The sequence below is a fragment of the Xiphophorus maculatus genome, chromosome 14 (genome assembly GCF_002775205.1).
Source record: "Xiphophorus maculatus strain JP 163 A chromosome 14, X_maculatus-5.0-male, whole genome shotgun sequence".
Classification (NCBI taxonomy): Eukaryota; Metazoa; Chordata; class Actinopteri; order Cyprinodontiformes; family Poeciliidae; genus Xiphophorus; species Xiphophorus maculatus.
Window position 1 is genome coordinate 4,968,936 of NC_036456.1, and position 13,212 is coordinate 4,982,147.

The 13,212-nt window shown below is 39.6% G+C and overlaps 1 protein-coding gene and 1 long non-coding RNA gene across 2 annotated transcripts; one reads left to right on the forward strand and one right to left on the reverse strand.

The window, feature by feature from the left end:
• Positions 1-781: 781 nt before the first annotated feature.
• LOC111610806 lies at positions 782-3,580 on the forward strand. The gene is made up of 3 exons (XR_002753784.1): positions 782-859; positions 3,263-3,386; positions 3,535-3,580. It is a non-coding gene; the product is annotated as an uncharacterized LOC111610806 (long non-coding RNA).
• Positions 1,538-12,359, reverse strand: LOC106699653. The gene is made up of 6 exons (XM_023345746.1): positions 12,280-12,359; positions 4,286-4,352; positions 4,097-4,192; positions 3,255-3,371; positions 3,119-3,162; positions 1,538-1,860 (listed from the first exon to the last, which is right to left on the reverse strand). The coding sequence occupies exons 2-6, from the start codon at positions 4,326-4,328 to the stop codon at positions 1,732-1,734; spliced, it is 429 nt and encodes a 142-aa protein (XP_023201514.1). The 5' UTR covers positions 4,329-4,352; positions 12,280-12,359; the 3' UTR covers positions 1,538-1,731.
• Between the last annotated feature and the right edge of the window lie 853 nt (positions 12,360-13,212).

Consider the following 13,212-nt stretch of genomic DNA (forward strand, 5'->3'; position numbering starts at 1 on the left):
CATGTCAGCGCTTTGCTCATTTACGTCCAGACTGCGTAAAGAAGAGTGTAGCATGTTCTTCTGTAAATATTGTTTCATTTTACTTTTTGTATGGGTGTAGGAAGGTGAGTGTTTGTCTTTATTTCATAAAGATAGTGAGTCTGTCATTCTGCAACTGCTGCTATTCTAACTTTCTGTTGGGCGTAGCTGTACGTGCAGTGCTAACAATAGTTTATATGCAAACATGAAATAGCTTTACATTTTTTTCATTTTTTTATGGTCTTTACAGTTTGAGTTGCTTTTAATTATGTAACTTTTGTAAAAAGAAAAAGAAAAATGTTTATGAGATATTAGTTTATTGCCATTATGTGGTGTGACAGTTACATCAAACAAATAAAATGAAAAAAAAAAAATCGAGCTCCTCTGCTTTCTCCCACTGTTCCCAGTACTAACTGCAGAAATACACCACTCAGTCAGAATCGACCAATCAGTGGCAGGAGGAATGTCTTACTGCTGTCAGTCATGTTTTGTACACGCTGCTTATATTTTTTCCAACCCGCTGTCTGTGAGGTAGAATTATAAAGTGTAGCAATGAGTCATTGCATCTGGGTTTTCAATTCAGTTTGAGTTATTTTGAAAGTAGGAGTTGAGTTTATGTGTGGCTTCCATCATGGCATTTTCTGTGAAAGGGTAAATTGATAACTTTTCATAATTTATATCAAAACGTTTAAGGACGTAAAATATGAGAGTTCAGTGTTTGTGAATACTTATCTCTGTCATTTCCTTCTCCCAGGAGGTTCGAACAGGCAGTAACATTCCCCGTTGGCTCGTTCACATTTGATCAGCTCTGGGACTGAACCACACTAGGACATGGATGAAGGTCTGTGTTATCACATTATTCTGTTTTCTGTGTTAAGTATTGAGTACTTAATGGGATTAAATCAAGATATGTTTTGTCTTGATTTGTAAGATAAACTACTGAAACCAGCCGGTCTGCCATTAATGCTCAGCCAAGTTTCATTAGCTCTTTGGTTAATGTAAATATTCTTGTTTGCTGACCATTTTTGGAGTTTTGTATTTCACATGATGGTTTTTCCCATTTTAGTTCTGCTTTATTTAAGTCGTCTGTGATTCATTGTTCTTGTTGTTGGTGTGGTTTGGTTAAAGAAACTTCAGTTGATGTCAATCTGAACTTGTTCTTGCAAATCAGGGTCTCACCTTCATAACTGCTCAACAGATACAAAGCCATTTTCATAGTTTTTACTCTGTCTTCCTTCTAAAATTTCATCATTTCACAATTATGCACGTCTTTGTACTCAGTTACATAAAATCCTGAAAGTTGTTGTTTTTTTTGTCACATGAAAAAGAAGAATGGGAAACCTTTTACCAATTACTAAATATACAGCAGGTTAATGAAAGGCCTGAATAGCTCAGTGGTGTGGACTGGAGGCCCAGTCTTCATGTTTGGGGTTTTAAGTTTCCACCAGTGGAAACTTCTTTACAGTAACAACACCTTCACCACAGCAGTGGAGGGCCAAACAGTTGACACCATTACACAGCGAGGTTCGCAGACTGTTAGCAAAGGTGATTGAAGGGGAAATTCATAAAACTTCAGCGTTGCTATTTAAATTAATTTGACATTTTATTGTTTCTCGAAGCGGTGCTGCACTTGCAATGCTCATTTGGCAAACATTGCACCACATTCAAACAGATATAAGTCAGTGGTGTGAGTCGTTTTCTTGCTTCAGACATTTAGTCCTTTGGGCTCTTTACTCTGGAGTATACACAACAAGCCTCTTCTGGGTCCCCTTGAAGCTGCTGTTCTTTGCTCCTCTTCAGATTCACTGCAGCATAATGGAGACCTCCTGGCTCGCGCTCCTGCTATAGGTGGAAAAAGTGGAAAATTGCTGTAAAACTAGAAAAATGTGTATGTCCTGAAAAAACACACTGTGAATGATGGTCAGTTCACAGAGATAAACAGAAACACTTGTTGTAGTGACAATTTGTTAAAAAGTAACTAGTCAGTTGAAAATGTAGTAAAGAAATAAAGTAGAAGACAATGAAATGAAGGAAACCTAGTGAAGCAGAAAGCTACTCAAGAAGAAGTAATTAAAGCAGACGAAGTGAGTGATACTGATCTGTTCAAAGTAGTTTTAGAGCAAAAGAAAAAGGAGATCAGCATGAAAGAAAAAGAAAAACTGAGACCTCTGAAGCTTGGTCGTATTTGGGTAGCTATAATGCAGTAAATTAACGCCCAGTTCACACAGGGACGCTTTTTTCTAAAACTGCTTGTCTGTTTCAAAGACACCCACATCCACACGGAAATAACAAGAATGTCCCAAAATGCTATTTCTTACTCCCCCAGACCTGTAAGTGGCGCTAAACATGGAGAATTCATGAGGCCTCTACATAAAGCGGTAAAGACGGCAAAAAAACAAGAATGGCAAACGACAAAGCTTCAGTGGAGTCTGTTGTGTGGAGCTTCTTCTTCATGTCATGTTGGATTATAAAACTGATACACTACAAGATGAACATGTAATCCACCACAGTTATTGTAAAGTCTTTGAGGTGGTAGGTCAGGCTAAAGGCTGAGCGTTTTCCCAGAAGAAGTGTTTTTACTGTCCATATGATTGTCAAAGCAAAGCTGGTAACATTGGAATTGTAGCAATTTTGCTAATAGTTGCCTACACTTGAGGCTCTGCTACTAGCATCTTATTTGCCAGTATTAGCTACATTGCTATCAAGCAACAACTCAATCTGAGCATTTAATTTACCTATAACAAACATAATCTACTATATGGTAACATTTAGCTGTCAGTTCACCTTCCTTAAGCTAACATCCCAAAATTGGCTAACATTCCCTAAGTAGCATACAATGTGAATTACTAACATACCATTATTAGCTAAAGTGGTGGCATGATAGCATTACCATGATAGCCAGCAGTAGCATAATTTACATTAACGCAATATTATTATTATTTTTGCTAATAATAATATTAAGAAGACCAATAACTAGGAATTAGAACAGCTGTATTGATAAGGTGCTTTTAAGGAAAGCGCTGAACAACTAGGAGATTAAAAAACGAAATACTTATAAGATGGCTATATTAAATTATTGAAATATTTCTACTGAACTTACCACAGCTGTTCTGGTTGAAGGAAATCTCTCATTGGCATCAACTCCTGTAAAACAAAGTATGTCCTGTAAACTTGTACACCGGCCATGGTGTCAGGCTGATACAGATAGATTATTTAAATTTATTTCATGATCTCACCTTCACAGGCACTCTTGAGATTTAACTGCAGCGTGTACATGAAGGAAGACAAAACAAGGACCCCGATGATAGATATTGCCAGAGCGACACTCAGACAATACACCAGGAGAAGCGGGACTGTAGTGGGTGATGGTAAGAAAAATAAATAAATAGTTGTGTTAATGTTTGGTAAAACAAAATTGTTTTAATTCCTGTTAATCTGGTTGAAAAGCTGCTTTGACCAGACCACATACCTACAATTTCTACCTTTGTTCCCTCTCCAAAAACAACCACACCGCAGGAAGCCAGTGCGCAGTGGTAGGTTCCTGCATCTGAGGACCTCACCAGATCTAGCACGAGGTAGGAAGTGCAATATTTACCACGAAATGTGCCGTTTAAGCCGCTTGTACAGTGACTGTCACTGGGATACAGGAGTGCGGGTTTCAACCCGGCATGTGTGAACCAATAAACTGCCAGTTCTGCTGCACAGGGTTCAGCGTAGATCCTGCAGCTCAGGTTCACAGACTCTCCAAGGTGTAGTAGTTTCAGCTTTGGTTGATGAAAGAGCAACTTTGTGTTTTTTGACGGGGATGTCTTGACATGGAGGAATACTCCTTGTCCAAACACGAGATCAACGTGTCTCAGAATAGCGCAGTAATACGTTCCTGAATCCGAAAGCTGAAGATTTGAGATTATCAGATCGTTGACGCCATTTGTGGAGTTTGCAACTACTTGAAATCTTTTTTTGTGTGCAAGGGAAATTTTAACTTCCGTTTGGTGCCTCATCCACTTTGATACGATGTGAAGCTTCCCACCCGGGCTTTGGTGAAACCAAAGGAGGTAATTTACAGAATCATGCTTACAGGAACAGGTTAGAGTCACTGTCTCTCCAACTTCAGCGGTCCTAATCCCAGTCTGCTGATTCATATCTGAGGCGTTGTTGGTAGAGAGCGTGTCACCTGTATGGAAAAGCAAAGATTTAATATATTTATAATTCTAAATATTCACTGTTTTAAGAGTCAAACGACCTGAAAGATACCACAAATACTCACTGGTTTTGCAGAGGATCAAAAGAGTCACAAACAGTAGCTCCATCTTCAAAGCTTCGTGGTCTGGATTCTGGGTTAATAGACAAATAAAGCTCATATATGAGATCAATTCTGTTTGTGACTGGCTATTGTAAATGGTTAAGTTTAGAAGTCAGACTTGTGATTGGTTCCAGTCCATACGATCTCAGTGAGGTGATTGGAGGTGGAGCTGGGGTCAGATCAACCCTTTCATCAAACAAAGGGTTTGATGAAAGGGTTCATCAAACCCTTTCACAAAGCTGTGACAAAGCTTTGTCACAGCTTTGTCAGTGACAAAGCTGATACCATGTGAAGGAAAGTTTGCATTGACGAGAAACTTATCATATTGGTTTTTCACCTGTTGGTTATGTTTTTATTGCGTGAATATTCCTTATTTGAAAAAAACCAAAAAACTTGAAAGAATATTTAACAAATCTTTGTTTAAAGACAGTTTCAAGGTGAAACTATGTCTAGGAGATGGAACTTTTATTGTGGACCATTTCACCTTATTCTTTTTGAAAAATATACATAGTACTTTATCATAAGCTGATTCTGTTTTAACTAAAGTCTGTTCTAGAACACAATAGAAGTTGTCTTCCAGCAAACACAACCAGGGTTCTTCTGGTGATTTGTGGATGCAGGTGTTCCCTGACGCATGCTGCTGGTTTTCCAACAGAATTCAGCAATAGTGTTTTATGGCGAAGTCACCCAAACTTAAATGACAGTAGCAACTGTAAAACACATAACATTCAGTCTTTACAGACTAAAAGAGAAGACTAGATTTTCTTTTTATGCTTGAACTTTATTTATGAATAAAGTTTTCTTTTTCTTTTTTTTTAAAAAGACCATGGTCTTGGTCCAAAAATCCAACAGAGTTTATTTGACTGGTATCGTGTCTGTTAAGTCAAAAGTGTCATTTTGACTCGTTCATCCATATGAAATCTGAATCATTGAAGATATTAGGGGCTGGGCAGTAAACCAATAACAATACATATCACTATAGACAGGTGATCAATATTAATAGATAACCCATCCAATAGAATATTCAATAATTCCACTGAGCTCCAAACCAGAAGCGCATAGCATTCTGGGAGAAAAGCTTGGGTCGCTCACCCTCTGAAGGCCAGATAAGCAGGTTTGGTAGCATCAACTGCACTCAGTTATCAGTTAACTAGCAACAACTTGTTGTGTAACCGTTTCAGGTTTCACCTCAAATTACTTAAAAAGAACAAACAACAAAAACAACTGTGTTCAGTGGAAACTGTGGATAAAAACAGGAAAAGTCACGCCACCGATTTTGCAGTACTTCAACATTTTAAAGCAAAACACATATTGATAATTATCAATATCGACTGACATGAGACGCAAAGTGAATTTTGCGTAATTTTGTTTCATTTATTCTTATACTTTTTTTTAATAATAATTGTGTGTGTAGTCTCCTTTATTTGTAGGTATTTCTAATGATTGTATTTTTTTATTGTATTTATTGACTACATTTGTAGTTAAGTCATTTTAGCCTTAGTTTTTTCTTTCTTTCTTTTTTTTAGCTGGACAAACTGAACATCGTCCAGAGACGAGAGATCAAAAATAGTCTTTTGGTATTTATTAACAAAAATGTTAATAAACGTGTCCCTGCCAAATAAATTAAATTAAATTCAAATTATTGTTACAGAGCAACACTTCACGTTTCAAACTACCGGAGTCATGTAGAGCCTCTCCATAAAATGGCTGCCTAATGTTCTCTTTGACTTCAGGTTTTAAAAAGCAACGCTAATCCTGAGATTGTGGCTTCAGAGGCCTCTTCAGATTAGTTGCAAGAAAAAGCAGGAAGTGTTGCCTAGGGAAAATATTTTTCTACTATCATAAGAAAATCAGTTTCTGTTGATTCCCCACATGCTTGATCGCACTGCTGGAGATTTGCGAGCTTTGCCAAGCCAAAGCCGTTGCAAAGCGCATTTGTGCGTTACTGAAGGTGGAGGCCCGTTTGTTGGTTTCGACGAGTAGCAGCCGACGTATCTATGGGAACGAGGTCCGAGGTGTTGTTTTGCAGCAGAGCGAACGGGCCTGCAAACAGTCAAACAAACATCCTGCTTGTAGGAGAGGTGAGGCTGACGAAACCACAGGGGCTAGAGGTGATGTGAGCGAGCTTGACCAGAGCAGGAAGTCAGGAAATATATTTATAGCTGTGTGTGTGTGTGTGTGTGTGTGTGTGTGTGTGTGTGTGTGTGTGTGTGCGTGTGTGTGTGTGTGTGTGTGGGTGTGTGTGTGTGTGCGTGTGTGTGTGTGTGTGTGAGTGACGGGGTGTGCATGTTTTTTTGTTTTTTTTAGCACTGGCATTTTTCTAACCATTTATTAATGGATTAATACATCATATTGTCAGCAACCTTTTAATTTTTTTAACCTGCTTTAACTCAGACTGATTGTGTTTCTGTCGCCCCCTCTATTGGACACTAGAGAAACTACAGTCTCATGTGAAACAGACCTCATTCATTTCTATAGGCTCTATATCTACTTAAAGAGAAGAATGGAGAAACCATTATTCACAATCTATTGGACATTTAGTAATATATTATTCTAAAATCTTTCATGCGTTCAAAGCTTTATGTTAAAAGATGCAGCAGCTGTCTGTGTGCCTTTTGGCCAGTAGGAGGCAGCAGTAGCTCACCCAAATATCAAATCAGTCTTTATAAGATATTTATATAACAGATTATTTTTGAAATTGTGACAGAATGTAATTTTAATCAATAGCTTTGGTCTTAACTGTCTTAATATTTTGTCTGTTCATTTTTAAGCAGTAAAAATCAATGATGAGATAAATCTAGCAGAACGTTGCAGTTCGCTTTTACTGCCACCAGAGGCTGCTGTGACGACAGCTCAGAAAACAGTGAGAATATTAAGTTATAAGACTTGAAACTATGACATTTATGAAGTTCGTGAGGTGGAAAAAAAATCAACCTTTTTTGACATGAAACACTTACAGTATTTGCTAATATGTATCAAAAGCAGGAATCTGCTGAAACATGAGTGAAAATCAATCACTTCAATAATTTTTAGGAATTTTTACTTTTTAAAACATATCATTCTGCAAACCATGGCCAAAAGAGTGCAATAACTTAGCAATTTTACTATGAATGGGTTAAATTGAGACGACATTTTAATGAAGAGAAAATAAGTGAAAAATAAATATATGAGTACCGTATTTTCCGCACTATAAGGCGCATAGAATAGACGCTACAGTAGAGGCTGGGGTTACGTTATGAATCCATTAGATGGAACTGTGCTAAAGGGAATGTCAACAAAATAGTCAAATAGGTCAGTCAAACTTTATTAATAGATTACAAACCAGTGTTCTGAAAACTCCATTCATTCCCAAAATGAATAAACAGCTGTTTGATTATTTTCCCCGAGGTAAAGTCAGTGACGTGGTATTTTCGTGACACAGTTTTTATCTTTTAACAACAGCAAGGTATAACATATAGTGGAGGGGAACTTTTCCTCGATTCAATAAACACGTAAAAAACAGTCTGATACTGTTACGGTAAATCAAACGTTAGTGCAATCACAATATATATCCACTTCCACACCATTGATTTGTTCATGTTAAATTCTCTCTCTGCTGCTCTACTCCCGTGTTCTACTGCGTGGCTGATCGCCTTGAGCTTAAACTCTGCGTCGTAAACGTGTCTCTTAATAGGAGCCATTTTGGGGTCTTTACACAAAACCCAGCATGCACCGCGCGCTTCTTCTTCTACGGGGGAAAATGAAGTCGGCGGCTGCTTACCGCAGTTGCAAGACCTGTTGTGGCTCAATATTGGTCCATATATAAGGCGCACCGGATTATAAGGCGCACCGCTTTGGAGAAAATTGAAGGTTTTTAGGTGCGCCTTATAGTGTGGAAAATACGGTAAGCAAAGTTAAATCCAGATCGCAGGAAAAAGAAAATTTAATCTGGAAAAACCATGTAAAATTCTAAAAGAACCCTCTAATTTCAGTTTAAGAACTATGCAGTTTACTTTTAAGAAAATTATAGTTAGTTGTTTGTGGTGCTACCGACAGGTGAAAAAAGGAAATATTTATGCGTTTCTCGAACTGGAAATGAATGGAATCCACAAACAAAATGTCAGTTTAAGGATTTCAGAAACAGCAGCAACTAAACCGACTGTCAGAGGCTGGGCTGACATCTCTGAGCCTGAAGCTCTGAAGGGTTTTCTGAGTCGGCGGGGCAGAAGAATCGGCAGCTCACCCGAGACAAAATCACCACCCGAGATTAAAGAGTTGGGAAAACAGAAGCTAAAGCTGTGAACAGTTCCTTTCACCATGGAAACCAGCGAGTGCTGCTTTGTGTTCGTTTCTGCTTTGCTTTCACTTGTTTCGCCTCAGTTTCCTCACGTGTTGTGCAACAGGGATTGCGACAAATGTTTGCCCTAAATCAGTAAATGTAACGATGCCGAACAACAAACGCAACTTCTGTCCAAAGAAGCAGAAGAAGAATTTATTAACAAAAGTTTAACCATGCAGACAAAAATAATAAACCCTGTATCTTGTGATGGAGTATTAAGGCCATAGTAATACAAAATAAAAGTTAAAAAAACAGCAACATAAGGATAAAGTAATAAAATGATCAGAATTAGGAGAGGTGGGTAATACTAGGGAAAAGGACATTTTACTGTACATTTAACTTTTACTTGGGTAATATTATGAACTACTGCGAATCTTACTTAAGCAAATGGATTTTGCATTTAAGTAATAGACTTCAGGTATCGGAAATGTTAGATTTTTAGATTTCTGCAACTTTTACACAAATCTTGCCATAATTGCTCGGCATTTTCTCCGTGTCACTGTTTACACTGATGCTTCATTGCATCAACAAACATATTTCTCTTAGTTTGAAAGGGTAAATGAACGTTTGCTTTTGCTCAGAAAGAAATGAAAGTGTCGTCACGCTGCAGTCTTTCTGGCTGAACCGATGCAAAATATGCATTTAATTTTTATTTGGACCTTATTATTACTATTCATACCGATGAATAATAGTATAGGATAAGATAATTGAAACCCAAAGATTATTGGGTTTCAATGATCTTTGTCATTGAAACCCAAGAATCTCTTCACAAAAGAAACCGTTTGATCTGAAAAGACATGACTCACACTCCATTATGAATTCCCGTGTCACTTGAAGGTTAACCTGCTTAATCAAAACTTCTTTGTGTTGTGATTCATCACAGATCAAAGACATGAAAGATGATTGTCACTTTAAAATATAACAACCAAGCAATTATTTTTGGCATTTTACTCCAGTTTAGAGAGTTGGCAGCTTCCGCAACTGGTTCGACCTTTTCCTGCAGTTCAGCCTATGACTCACTCATTGTGATGGTGTCTTTCTCCGACTGTCTTACAAGCATAAATGTTTTTTTATTTTTTTTGGATGTTCCTGTGGCTCTGTGATCCTTGTGTGACTTTTGACGTGTCAGAACGACTTGTACCCTGAACCAAAGATCTGACAGGCATCAGTGAAGATGGTTGTACCGTTTCAGGGTTCTACAGAAACAGACAGGATACTCCTTTCAAATATTCCAAAATATTCCTTTCTTGATCGGCTTTGTTCTTCACTCTTTACAGTGGAGGACGGCTGTTCGCGGCACAGGCACAATTTTATAGCGCAGAGCTGGAGAATCACACACTAGCAATTGGGTAAAATGTCAAACCTCAACAGAGTCTACGCCTCCTGGAAGCAATCGTTTCTCAACAGCAGAAGGTCCAGACTGTTTGGACGAAGCAAAGTGTTGAACAACGGACTGTTTTTTACCAGTCTAGCTCCATCCACAGGGAGATGAATGCAGTCGGCTTTTGTAAATAACTGAGAAAATTGTGAGTTCAGACAACGGGACGCGCAATCTGGTATCGTCTGAAAACGCTGGTGTAGATGTGTGGGGCCGGTCTGTGGCGCTGTTACACTCTCACAGAACAGTATTCTGCATCAGCACAAGGTTGGTTATTTATGAAAGTGAGGAAAACGCAGGACAGATTTTTCAAAATGGAAGCGGCTTGCATGTAAGCATGAACCGCGTTTTGAAATGTACCCACTCTGGGACTCACCCTGTTGGACTGGAAGTCCCAGCTGCCTGCCGAACCATCTACAATACGGATGTCAAAAAGTTGGTCGTCGAGGGCCGGGATCCCGCACGTTCCAGTTCTCTCCCTGGATCAACACAGCTGGATCCAACGACGGCTCGTTGGCCGGCCTCCGCAGAACATCGACGTACCGAAGCGTGCGGGATCCCGGCCCTCAAGGACCGACTTTGGACACCACTGATCTGTGAAGGGTCAGGGTGAGGGAAGAAGGTTCTGATCCAAGATTTGTTTCCCAACCACTCAGAATCGTTTTAAAGTAACTTTGTTGCTTTCAGTATTTATAAAAATGCTTTATATATCAAACACGACTTAAAAGACATTTCACTTCGCAATGTAACGTCTTGAAATCGGGCCTAAATAATTAAATAAAATAAATTGAATAAAAAATAAAAATTAAATAATTAAGATGCATAAAAAAAATAACAATAATCAAGACACCAGTCCAGATATTTTTACGATGAAGGGATAACATTATAAGATAATGTAACGCTCCTAAACGTAAATTTTCTTTCATTGCAAAAGGCGTTAATGTTTCATCATCCACCTGTTATTGTTCTGACCAAACAACAATGAAAGTTTTCTGTTGTTTATTTGAGGACTTTGCCATGCCTTGCTGGATTTTATTTTATTTTATTTTCTGTAAATAATACCACATCACGACTGTTGCCAAAACGGTTGTCGTGGTTTCAGACAGCACGGACCTGCAGGGTGGGTTCTTGCGCATGCGATCACGTTGCAACGTGGTTACATAAGGCGAGGAAACCGACTCCCCCTTGTCATTGAGTCTCCTCGCCATGGACAAACTTCAGGTGAGGAATTGCTGCTGTTTCGGCTCAGAACTGATCTGAGGCAGATATTGATTTTTTTTTTTTTTTTTTTTTTTAGCATAGGATTAGTGTTGCTTTTTAAATTCCGTCATCTCCTGGCTTGTCATGTTTAGACTGGTTATCCAGAGCAGGGTTTTAGTCTAAACCATTCATGGCTCCATGTTGTGCCATGAATGAATGAATGTTTGGGTTTCACGGCTGAAGCTGTGGACAGTTCTGGTTTGCTCTTAGGGGTTTCTAGACCTGATATGAAGTCTTTAAGATATCTTGGATGTGGCAATCGAAGCTTGTTTCCAACATTCAGCTTTTTCTGTCCAACATGTCTGAACTGGCCCTGCTGACTGAGAGATAAAACTTAGAAGAACTTTGAAGCTGATTTACAGACGATCCTAATCATCAAAAACCACAGAGTTTTTTTTGTTGTTGTTGTTGATTCTTGCATCAAACTGAATGGCAAACTGGATTTAAATATTTTAATTTTCTGTAATTTTCTCTCACTGTGAGTGTGTTTGACTGACACAATGTGTGTGTGTGTTTCCAGGTGAGCGTTGCATGTGCCATGCTGATGGTGTTCGACAAAAGTGTGGCAGGACTGATTTGTCGCATGTGTCCCGCAGGTTAGAAAGTTCTGCTGAAATTCTAAAGACAACGATCCTGATGCTAATCTTCAAGACTGATGTGTGTGTGTGCATTAAACCTCCAGGTTCCTATGTAATCAGAAACTGCTCAATGGATCACGACTCTGCACTTGGGACTAAGTGTTTTCCATGCACCAAGTGCTCAGGTAAAACCATCCTCCTCTGCTCCTCAACGTTGCTTCGTCACGTTGAACTCTGACCACTGACTTCTGTTTGGTTGCTTCTTTAGTCTCTTTAAAGACAATGCCATGTTGTCGTGTCCTGCAGATAATTCTCTGGACGTTCTGAGTCCTTGCTCTCAATACTCCAACACCGTTTGCTGGAACCGGACCGTCCAGGCGACAGTGGATCCTGATCCTGAACATGAGCCAACAGGTAAACTCACCTGCAGCGGCTCCGACTGCCCGCGTCGTCTCGTCGACTTTCTTTCCCTGAACCTCGTCTTCCTCTTGTCCTCAGGCGTTCCTCCCGCCGTGTGGATCCTCGCTGGAATGTAAGTGTCAGAGTTGGAGTAGCTTTGGGATTTTTCATTGTAGTTTAGCTTGTTTTTTTGTTGTTGTTGTGATTAGTGACTCATTTAATATTTTTTTCTCTCTGCCTGATTAAAACCTAAAAATAATCAGGAGTTGGTAACTTTCTAAAAACAGAAATCCTGGAGTAAATGTTATCAGACTTGTTTGAAAGCGATGACCTCATCCGTCCGGTTGCTGCGTTCCTTCTGAGGTTTAGCTTCACCTCTAAACTGTCTGCACCCGTCAAGCCTCTGATTGGTTGGGGAAGTAAAAGCGGGGTCGCACGCCGACGCCCTGATCGTGCTTTGTGTGTTTTCCAGATTTGCGTCCATGCTCCTTCTCACCTTGTTGGCTCTTTACGTCAAACTGATGTTGTTCAAAAACATGGCAAACTTTAACAAGCTCCCCAGCGCCGAACGCAGCATAACGGAGATGACGGACTTTAACCCTGCGGAGACTACGCTGCAAGCCTGCGCCGCCTGAACCAATGGTAACCAATTGACCAATGGTAGTTCAGTATCAGGAGACCCACCAACCGAGTGAAACACAGGAAGACCCCGCCGCCCCCCGTTTGAGCCTATTCATGGTTAGTTCAGAGTCAGGTTAGGTTTAGGTAGTTAGATCAGGTTAGCCAATTGGACGTGGGAATGAGAAGTCATGGTTGAAGTTCCTGGAGTGTGTTAGCCAAGGCCGATCGACGGACATTTCAAATCTCCCAACCCTGCTGCTGGAATCGAGTCATGTACAAGGGCTCCGACTGAGCCGAGTCGTGGTTCTGGTCCAGAGGGAGTTGTTAGGAAAACTTG

Bases quoted from the DNA above. Each gene is read 5' to 3' on its own strand.
- LOC106699653 (XM_023345746.1), bottom strand. From the start codon at position 4,328: ATGGAGCTACTGTTTGTGACTCTTTTGATCCTCTGCAAAACCA. The intron at 4,193-4,285 runs GTGAGTATTTGT...TTTTCCATACAG, and splicing joins TTTGATCCTCTGCAAAACCA to GTGACACGCTCTCTACCAAC. The intron at 1,861-3,118 runs GTAAGTTCAGTA...TTCCACCTATAG, and splicing joins CTTCAACCAGAACAGCTGTG to CAGGAGCGCGAGCCAGGAGG.